The sequence below is a fragment of the Phragmites australis genome, chromosome 4, assembly GCF_958298935.1.
Source record: "Phragmites australis chromosome 4, lpPhrAust1.1, whole genome shotgun sequence".
Taxonomy (NCBI): Eukaryota; Viridiplantae; Streptophyta; class Magnoliopsida; order Poales; family Poaceae; genus Phragmites; species Phragmites australis.
The window spans coordinates 25,032,618-25,043,990 of NC_084924.1; the positions used below are offsets into that span (position 1 = coordinate 25,032,618).

Sequence of the window (11,373 nt, forward strand, 5' to 3'; positions counted from 1 at the left end):
ATATGCCATCCTGATGGCCTTGCGTAAGCTTTGGCACTACTTCCTTGCCCACTACATAACTGTCTCAACCTCTTACCCGCTTGGCGACATGTTTCGCAACCGGGAGGCAACGAGACGCATCGGAAAATGGGCAGTAGAGCTAGCCCCCTTCATGGTAAAGTTTGTGGCCCGCACCACCATCAAATCCCAAATCTTGGCAGACTTCATCGCTGAATGGACTCCGGCACCTGCTGAACCCGCCACTACCCCTCCCCAAGATATCTGGACTATCTACACCGATGGAACATATGGCTCCATGGGCGCCGGAGCAAGTGCGGTTCTCATCTCCCCTATAGGGTAGCAAGTCCAATTCACTGCCCCACCTAGATTTCAAGATGACCAACAACATAGCCGAATATGAAGCCGTCCTCTTAGGCCTCCGAAAGGTCCGAGCCTTAGGAGCAGCTAGAGTCATCATCTAGACTGACTCTCAAATCGTCGCCGGCCATGTTGACAAGAGCTTCCAAGTTCAACATCCGGACATGGCAAGATACCTCGAAGCCTTCCGTAAGGTCGAAGCATATTTCTGTGACATATCAATCTAGAGCATACCACGAACAAACAACGGCCAGGTACATTCCTTGGAAAAAGCTATTGCCACGGGCAAGGACCTATCGTTGGGCGCCTTCCTCGAGACCCTACACTAGCCGACTACTAAAGCTCTTGATGAGACGGTCGCCACCATTCTCCCCATCGAAACCATGGACTGGAGAGCTCCCCTCTTATCCTTCCTGAGTGAAATAGAAGAGCCGGAAGACCTGAATGTGCTCTATCACATTGAGCATTACGCCAAGGGCTACCGTCTCATAGATGGCACCCTTTATAAGACAGGTGTCTGCGCTCCCCTCCTTCGCTGCATTACTAGGCAAGATGGGGCCAACCTCCTCTGGGAGATAGATGAAGGCCTCTATGGAAATCATTTGGCGCCTCGCGCCCTAGCTGGCAAGGCACTTGCCAGGGGCTCCACTGGCCTACAATCATGTCCGATGTGGAAGACCTTGTCCGCACCTACCAAGGATGCCAATGGATGGGATGTCGAAACCACCGCCCCCCGCTCCCCTACAACCGATCGCTCCCGTCTGGCCCCTAGCTCGTTGGGGCATAGACTTCATCTGTCCATTCCCTCGTGCCCAAGGCAACCTTCGCTACGCGGTGGTAGCATTGGAATACTTCTCCAAATGGGTCGAGGCCGAGCCCCTCATAGCGATCACATAGAAGAATGTCCAGAAATTCTTCTGGAAGAAGATAATCTGCCACTTCGGCATCCCACAACAGCTCACAGTCGACAACGGAGCACAATTCGACTCTGGGGCCTTTTAGACATTTCTGCAATGACCTCAACATCGAATTATGCTTCGCTACCGTTCGTCATCCTCAGTCTAATGGGGTCGTCGAACGGGCCAACGGTAACATTCTCTCTAGCTTAAATTGCCAACTCATCGACCTAGCTCAAGGCCTATGGGTCGAAGAGCTTCCTAAGGTTTTGTGGTCTCTCCGCACCATGGTCATGTGAGCCACCGGGTTCACCCCCTTCCACCTCCTATATGGCGACGAAGCTGTGACCCCCATCGAGGTCAAAGGATGCTCGCTCAGGGTGCAATTGCCGCAAACTACCAGAGAGAGAGAGAGAGAGAGAGAGAGAGAGAGAGAGCTCGGGAAGCAGTAGCAGGAACAAGTCAGGCAATGGTAGATGAAGCACACCTAACAACTGTGGAGGACGAGCAAGACGTTGGGGATATGCAGGAGATATAACTAAGGGGCGTAGCTGATAAGGGGAGCACATCTCAAGCATAATTGAAGAGATGTGGAAGGAGGATTCGGAGCTTGAAGAAGCCATTGCTGATAAGGATTCATTTTACGGGGAGAAAAATATTTTTATTGGAGGAATAAATTTTTTTCAAAATTAGTGGTTAGTTAGGGTCTTGGAGGGGGTGACAAATAGCGAGAGCCGGTTAACCGATTCATTTTCATCTCCTTTATTTTTTAAACCAAACTGGCTGAAATTTGGCCTGGTTTTCACGTAGGCACCACAAAACCAAACAGGCCCCAGGGTCACCCCTGAGGGGGGTCGAGCGGGGCGGCCGCCCCAGTCCTCCAAAGCCGAGGGGCCCCTCTTAATGTAATTGTGTATAATATACATACCTAACAGTCCGTACGACAATAGATATAACTAGGTCTAAAGTAGTAGCTAGGCTTAGTAGTCCGTACGGTAGGACGCAAGTGGGCTGGTTCCTCTGATTCATAAAAATTCAAGTGACCTGTCTGCCTAGCCTATTTAGCTGTTTGTCTGTTTCATGTTTTCTTCCGTACAGACAGTCTAGTTTCTTATGTTTCGTGGGACCATGACTCTAAGGACATGCATCAACCATTGCCATATGAGTTTTCGTTGCTGGTTTTTCTGCTATATAGTTTCTACTCCACCTCAAATGGATCTGACCCTTGTTGAGATCGCACGTTTGAAATATGGAAAGGTCCCCGCTTGCTCTGACGATCAATGGGTCCAGCGTTTGTACTGTGGTGCTGGCACCTGCGAGCAGATAGCTCCAAAGCTACTATGGTTGCAAGCTAACTGCTGCATGTACCGATAAGTAACTAGAGCTGCACACAGCAAGTTGTACATAGACATATGAGTATCTCTACCTAGCTAACATGCATTAACGTAAGCATACGTATATGTATTCTGATCCCTCACAATTTTGTTCAGTATTTACGATAATTTTGTTTCAGCTTATCGTAACGGATGCATTCCAAGTTGTTCAAGCTTATTGTAAATGCTCATGTACTCTACTTAGAATATTATCTTTGTAATTAATATATAAATATTTTAATATTTATGTTCAATAGGACCTCACTTTTAATTTCACCCCGGCCACTGAAATCTCAAGACCGACCCTGACATGCCCATATATCCTGGAGTTGATGTCATTATACGTCCGGTTACCCAAAATGGGTTAAGATTAGCAATTTGGTAGAAAGCAGAAAACAGATCGCAAAAAATTAGGAACATTTTTGGGTCTAAAACTCTAAAACGGAGATCTCTTCACCAAAAAAGAATCTCCCAAGAACGAACAGTCGTGTTGCAGCGGGAAAGGAGACAGGCGAGAACAAAAAAGAAAAAGGATCCGAATGCTCAGAGTCTAGAGCAGATCTGGTGGCGCCCCTTCCCCACGAGGATCCGATTTGACCGTTGAGCCTCTGCTGCGGCGAAGAAATACTGGAGCGGCATTGGTAAAGGACAGATCCTGTCAGAACGCAACAAGCTGTTTTTTTTTTAGACAGAGAGAAACAACGAACTGGTTGAAAGAGAAGTAAACGAGCTGTTAGCATTCAGGTGGGCAAACCCCACCGTTGTTTCCTAAAAAAAAAAAAAAAAAAGGTAAATGCTTCGCTACCATGTATCCGCAGGAGAGATAAGCTTCGCGGGCCGTACTGTTATTCTTGTTAGGATCACACCAGATCTCCTTGTTTTGGTTAGTCCAGATCGTGATCAATCTAGTTGCACATTGCCTTGCACGAGGCTATACAATGCATACAGGGTAATACAGAGCAAGCAGTAAAACTTAGAGAAGCAGTAAACAAAAGAAGATTCTGGTGTGATGAAAATGAAACCGACAAATACAGAGTAGCGCGCCGTCGTCCTGCAACTGCAAAGCAAGCCTCCCCAGCTATAAGTAACTACGCGCATGTACAGCACGGCCAGTAGCTCGCTCCCTTAATTGAGCTCTCCCTCGCTCAGAAGTGGTATTCCAAGCTAGGATCTGAAAGGAACTGACCTCCGTCTCGTCCTTGTCACTTCTCCCTACGGTGAGGCTAGCCCATTGCTCCAACCGAGGCCCTGTGAGATTTGAGCTCCACAGACCGCAGCATCGGTTTCCTGGTCTGCTCTGCTTCTTCTTCTTTTTATCCGGCAGGCTCTGTGATGGAGGAGTCGTTGGTGCTGGCGGCGGCCGTGCTGCTCTTGTCCTCCACCCTTGTTAATTCAGGTAGGATGCATTCCATTTTCAAGATAGAAATAAAAAAAGGTTTTCTTTGGTTTCTTTCCTTCCTTATTTTCATCTCCTGGATTTAACTGAAAAAGGGAAGCTTTTCCTTGTTCTTTCCTTCCTTATTTTCATCTCTGAAAAAGGGAAGCTTTTCCTTGTTCTCCTGATGAAGCAAGAAAGCATCTGAATGCATTCATCAATCCACATGTGCGTGCTGATACTAATTGTTAGATGAAAATAATTTCTTGGCCTGGCACGGCAGAGTTCTGCTTGTGCCGGTCGGATCAGCCGACGGCGGTGCTGCAGAAGGCGATCGACTTCTCCTGCGGGCCTCAGGGCGGCGCGGACTGCACGGCCATCCTGCAGGGTGGCGGCTGCTACAACCCCAACACCGTCGCCGCCCACTGCTCCTGGGCCGCCAATAGCTACTACCAGAACAACAAGGCCAAGGGCGCCACCTGCGACTTCAGCGGCGCTGCCACCATCTCCACCACCGACCCCAGTGCGTCTTTCTGTCTGCTCAAACTACACACAAATTAATTCGAGGACTTCTTAGTTTCATTCTTAGATTTGTTTTCTTAGAGTTAGCACTAAATAATGTATTCTGTAATCTGATACATGTTCTTGCATTACCTGTTGATGCTTCCTGCAGGTTATTCCGGGTGCACTTTCCCTTCAAGCGCCAGGTACATTCTTGCCAACCTCTTTGTTCCTCCACCAGATGCTTGATAGCACTTGCTTTTTGTTCTTGTAGAATAAACCGTACTTCTGCGCTACCATGGAATATGGTCAAATCGTTTCGCCAAAAGTAGTCAAATCAGTGTGCCCAACACCTTTCAGCTGTTAATCATGCATATGCTTCACCGACATTAGTAAACTAATATCAGGCTGCAATATTATATTAATTACACTATCTAGATCAGGTTGATGCGATTACTTTGCAAGCAAACAAGTGGTGTCTCGGTTTTACACGTCTGCATTAGATGCTAAACATAAGTTCCTCCTAAATATATTGCTTCAGAAGTTTGACCAATTAATTCGTTGTGACATCTGAAGCAGTGATGTAACTCTTCCTTTGCCTTGAAGCTTGCTCCCATCTTTCCTAACCGATTTGAAATGGAAGCCCACGCTTTCTCTACATGAAGTAATAGAAACTTTTTACAGACAGCTTTCTTCTTTTCTGATGCTGTCAAAAATCCAAATGCTTGGCTTTTCCTGGCTCGCAGTTTTGTCATGGTTTTCTGTAAAGAGGGATTGGCTGCGTCTTAACGAAAAAGAAGACAGCTTTCTCGCAAGTGCGTCAGGTCTGTAGGCAAACGAGAGTAAAACCAACAGAATGCTTTGCTCCTTAAATATCAGTAAGGGCCTTTTCAAATGGAAACAACCCACATAAATCAGACTCTGACAATTGAACTCAAAAGTAAAAAAATTATTGAAAAAGAAACTTTTTTTCTAGTTCTCTGAATATGCAAGTTTGTCAATTTCCTGAAACCATATTGAATTGGTACTGCAGTCTCTTTCAGGGACATGAATACAACGAATTAATCGTTAACATTCTTTTATTGTGCATTATCTTGAACCGACCGTGTTCTTGTTTGGCTTCAGAGTACATATATAGTAACAAAAGTATTTCCCCCTTCTTGTTGCTGATGCAGTGCTGTTGGGACTGCGGGCACCACAACCGCCGGTGGCGCGACGACGGGCACCTTGAGCCCCGGTTTCGGCACGGGGACAAACGGCACCGGGATGGGCAGCAGTATGGGACCGACGGGCACAGGCAGCCTTGACGGCGGGGCGGCCAGCTTACTCCCCAGCGTTCAGCTGGCTGCCTTCCTCGCCATCGCCATCCTCTCATTCCTAGCTCTGCATTAGCTCCCACTATGTTTTCGATATTTCTATGAACTATCAAAAGGGAATTGAATGTGAATTGGTTGGAGCAAATCAATCTGTGTTGGTAGGTTTTTAATCCTGAGCAGTTTGTTTTTTCCGTTTCTGCATGTAGGAGTTTTTAATCAGCTGTTTTCTGCATGGGCCTGAGATGTGCATCCATTCAGCGCCTCAGCATTACTCGTCATTAACGTGGGCATCATTAGCATGCATCGTAGTTAGTGTTCTAGCTCAAGTTAATTAGTAAATTAGTGCTTTGCCGTTTGTAAGACATGAGATCTGTTGTTTGGTTGATAAATAAAAGGAGAAAAAACCACAAAAGATGCAAGCTAGTCAACGCAGTGCAAAAATTATGCTTGTGTTCTTGTGTGTTCGGCTTGGCATTTCCAATATTTGGCATCAAAGCTTATGTTGTAGATCCAACCACAGCTATATCATCGTGGGCTTCTAGGGGCGCGTAGTGAAGGAATCCTCTGCGACGGGGCCTTCATAGCTCACCGACACCTCCTTTGTGCCGACTGTGGCACCATGACGACAATGGTCGTGAGGTGATCGTGCACCACATCATCAAGGAGCCATCGGGTTTAGTGGTACATCCCAAGCTCATCTGAATGAACTACACCGATAGGGCATTTGTGATGTGGCTCAACCTGCAAGCACATGGTGTTTGGGAGGCGATTGAGCCTGGCGGCAGGGCATTTGTGTGTCAGAGAAGCTGACGCACAGAAGCTGTGATACAAGCTCGGTGAGATCTAGTTCAAAGGTGGTGAGTTTGTCGATGACTTTGCCATGAGGATCATGAGCCTCACCAACAACTTAAGTCATGGGGGATGAAGTAACTGATGTTGAGGTGCTACAAAAATTTCTGTAGGTTGTCATCTCCATCAAGACCCTCTTTGATCTGAGCACGCTATCGGCTGAGGAGGTGGCTGGTCGCTTGTGTGCTGTGGAGCAAAGATACAAGCTCAGCTCTTCAGGTGGCAAAGGCGGGCAGAAGCTACTCCTCACTGAGGAGGAGTGGCTAGCTTGCATGAGGAAGTGCGATGGCGAGGGATGATCTAGTAGCAATGGCAACGGTGGCACCATCAACGTCATGGAAAGAACCACAAGCACGATCACGATAGGCCACATGACGGCAACACCAACACGTCTGGCCCTGGAGATGGTTAGGACCAATGTCGGAATTTGCGGAAAATTTGGTCGAGGCCCACCTGATGCAGGGCAAAGATGATGAGCCCACGCCTTTGATGGCCAAGTCTTGTGTCACACCGCCTGCCATGTCCACTCCGACCAACCCGTCATGTTGGCATCCCATCCATCATGACGCAGCCCTGTCCAACTGGTCGAGGCGAAGGTATTTGCACAGTTGGATCAAGAGGAGGACCATGATGATCTGCTATGGTACCTTGACACCGGCGCCACGAACCACATGATCGGGTCATGCGTCGCCTTCTACGATGAACTCTGGAATCTGGGGCACTGTCAAGTTCAGTGATGGCTCCATCATCGACATCGAGGGGTGTGGCATGATTTTGTTCACCTACAATACCGGCAAGCACCGCGCACTCATAGGGGTCCACTTCATTTTCCAGCTCGCCACCAATATCATTACCATCAGGCAGCTTGATGAGAATGGCTGTCAGATGCTGGTTGACTACTCCTGGCGAGGGTGAGGTGCTCTCCTAGCCGGCTATACATGCTCAGCCACGACATCACACACCCAGTATGCCTATCGGCGAGGAGCTCCGATGAGTCCTAGCGTTGGCATGCCAGGTATGACCATATAACCTTTTAGGAAATATGTAAGCTCGCCCAACGCAAGATGGTATGAGGGCTACCACACATTGATCAGGTGGGTCAAGTGTGTGGTAGTTGCCTCACCGTCAAGCAGTGGTGAAGCTTATTCATGGAGCAATCATGATAGCACGTGAAGCACATCCTTGACCTCTTTCATGGCGACCTCTGTGGGCCGATCACACCAAAGACATCGAGCGGCAACCGCTACTTCCTGTTGCTTGTGGATGACTTAGCCACTAAATGTGGCTTAGTCTCCTCGTGAGTAAGGACCAAGCTTCGACGGTGATCAAGTGGTTCCAAGTCATGGTGAAGGTGGGAGTCAAGAAGGAAGTCAAGGTACTTTGCAACGATTGTGGTGGTGAGTTCACATCTGTGGATTTTGGGGACTAGTGCACCAAACATGGTGTACATCAGCAGCTTATAATCCTCTATTCTCCACAACAGAACATGACCATTGAACACCGTTATCAGACAGTGGTAACCATGACCCAAAGCATGCCGAAGACAAGGACCTCCCCAGAACATTCTGGGGGTGAGGCCGTCTCCACCGCCATCTTCATCCTCAACCATGAGCCAACTTAGAGTGTCAAAAGAATCTGTATGAAGCTTGGCATGGCATGCGGTCGGTGGTGCACTTCCTCCACACTTTTGGCTGAATCATGCACGTCAGGAACATGAAGCCTCACTTGAAGAAAATGGACGACCACAATAGCCCGATGGTTTCTGCCAGTTATGAGAGCGACTCCATGGTGTACTGTGTGTATGACCTTGTTAGCAAACATGTGCACGTGACGCACGATGTCATCTTCGATGAAGTGGCGTAGTGGGACTACAACGGTCATAGTGAGGCCAACACGGTGAGCATGAGGGAGATGTTCATTGTACTCCACTACAGTGTACACACCTAGGGTGGTGGAGGCTGATGATATGGTCAGCCACCAGGAGTCACCACATGGACCAGGAAACACGTGTACAACAACACAAGCACGGTGGACGCGGCAAGACTCGTGGTGCTGAGCGTAGTAGAGTTCACAATGTCACTGGCAAACCCAGAGGAGGACCTTGTTAGCAAACATGTGCATGTGACGCACGATGTCATCTTCAATGAAGCGGCACAGTGGGACTAGAGCGGTCATAGTGAGGCCAACACGGTGAGCATGAGGGAGATGTTCATTGTACTCCACTACAGTGTAGACACCTAGGGTGGTGGAGGTCGATGACATAGTCAACCACCAGGAGTCACCACATGGACCAGGCAACGCGCGTACAATAACACAAGCACAATGGATGCGGCAACACTCATGGTGCTGAGCGTAGTAGAGTTCACAATGTCACTGGCAAACCCAGAGGAGGACCTTGTTAGCAAACATGTGCACGTGACACATGATGTCATCTTCAATGAAGCGGCGCAGTGGGACTAGAGTGGTTATAGTGAGGCCAACACGGTGAGCACGAGGGAGATGTTCATTGTACTCCACTACAGTGTACACACCTAGGGTGGTGGAGGCCGATGACATGGTCAGCCACCAGGAGTCGCCACATGGACCAGGCAACGCGCGTACAACAACACAAGCACGGTGGACGTGGCAACACTCGTGGTGCTAAGCGTAGTAGAGTTCGCAATGTCATTGGCAAAATCAGAGGAGGACCTCAACGATGCTCCACTCCGATTTTGCAGCATCAACAACGTCCTCGAGCCAACTTCGTCGTGTGGGCTCATGCTGCGTGTTCTGGACTCCAAGCTACTCTTCATCACGGTTGATGAGCCAACCTCGTTGAGCGAGGTAGAGCAGCATGAATGCTTGTGGCACACAATGTTTGACGAGATGAAAAGTTTATCAACGACAATGACACATGGGAGCTCATCGACCTCCCTACCAACCACTGACCTATTGGGGTCAAGTGTGTCTTGTCGAGATCAGTCCAAGAAAATGACCAATCACATCTTTGTGTTGAGTATATGAATCAATTCCAAGACATAGTAACTTCATAGATGAATCTCATTACAATATCACACTTAATCGTCATTAATCATCTTACAAAAGTGACCTTCAAAGGCTAAGATCCAAATAAAACTGTAATGAAACTATATGGACTCTAATCCTTCACGACGACCTCATAGGCTAATCCGACATAGAAATAATTTTAGAACGATCCATGAGCAGCGAAATTTTTAATACCTTCTCCAACTGAGTGCTTGGTAATATCAAGAGTGAGCACATATCGTACTCAGCAAGTTGTGAGAAAATAATACGCATATGAAGGCTTAACAATAATATGGCAATATTGCTCTTTTGCATAAAACAACATTATGTAAAAACATTTGAAAAGCAACTAGCAAATTAAGTGAACTATAGTAAATAAATGGTCATATCAAGATTCCAACCATCTTGATTTAACCATCCTTCCAACACCTTAACCATGGTTCCGACCACCGAGGTTGAACAACACCTCAATTATAGTTTTCACACCATGAATGACCAAACCTACCGAACCATCAAGTTCTAATTATATGAGGTTTTTCTTACCACTTGTAACCGTGAGTATGGTTGATTAAATAATTTTACACTCTCCAAAGGTTTTACACTTTATCCTCAAGTCATGATTGTCCATTATTCCTATGTTCACATAACACTTACACACTTCCGAGGTGTGCAGCCAGGAAATTACAACAAAGCCTTTACAATACCCCTCTCATCACGTGCATACCCGCTAAGGTTAAACCACTATGTGAATATACCTCATCAACAGAAGCCCCCTCTTACGCCAATGGAAACCCTAGAAGTACACTCTATCGTTTCACACAACCGGATAGTCTACATAATGCTGAGAGTACGCAAATTAATTGACTAGGCTCGTCTCATACCAAGCTTGTTGTTGTACTATTTATTTGGAAAGATCACTCCACGAACTATCCTTAGATTTAAGATGGACTATCACAACCCAACCGTACATCTTGTACTAGTCTCATCAACCCACTTGCTCAAATCCCTATACTATGATGCAACAAAATTTAAATTAGCATATTTTATCATTATTATATATGACTATTATCATATTCCATAAATCCGTTATCATAATCACCATCCCAAAGACTAAGCACCATCTATCCTTCCATAACCCAAAACCAAACCATGAGGACAAGGATGATAAGAAAAAACTAGGGTAAAAACTAACACTTGGGATTTCTGACAATATTATTAAAATACATATTTGTAAAACAAAATATTTTAAAAACTAGGATAAATATGTTTAAGAATACATCTTGCCACTATACTCAGTTGGATCTTCAAAATCATAGTCCTAAAGTCCTTCTAGTTCATCTGGAATGCTAACGTCTACTCACGAGCATAAGTAAAAAGGCAACACATAAACACCAAGATCAAAAAAAGTGAACATCACATAACAATCATCATCAAGATGACAATTTTTCGGACTTTCTAGTGAAAGAACAGGTCAAATCATAGCTACTGCTAACAAGTTAAGACTTCCAAAAGATTATAACATGAAAAAACATTAACTACAAATAAAATTACATGATTAGGATTTTTTTTAGAACTTTTCAGAGTCATCTATGATTTTTCGAGATATTCTAGGATTTTTTCGAGAATTTATTAGCATTTATTTGATTGACAAAACTATATAAAAACATTAAATAGAATAAATA

The 11,373-nt window shown here is 46.1% G+C and overlaps 1 protein-coding gene across 1 annotated transcript; it reads left to right on the plus strand.

Moving 5' to 3' along the window:
- The first annotated feature begins 3,663 nt into the window (after positions 1–3,663).
- LOC133915930 (PLASMODESMATA CALLOSE-BINDING PROTEIN 4-like) lies at positions 3,664–6,232 on the plus strand. The gene is made up of 4 exons (XM_062359338.1): positions 3,664–4,022; positions 4,285–4,524; positions 4,675–4,708; positions 5,678–6,232. Exons 1-4 carry the CDS (start codon positions 3,959–3,961, stop codon positions 5,892–5,894), a joined length of 555 nt encoding a protein of 184 aa, XP_062215322.1. The 5' UTR covers positions 3,664–3,958; the 3' UTR covers positions 5,895–6,232.
- Positions 6,233–11,373: the final 5,141 nt, after the last annotated feature.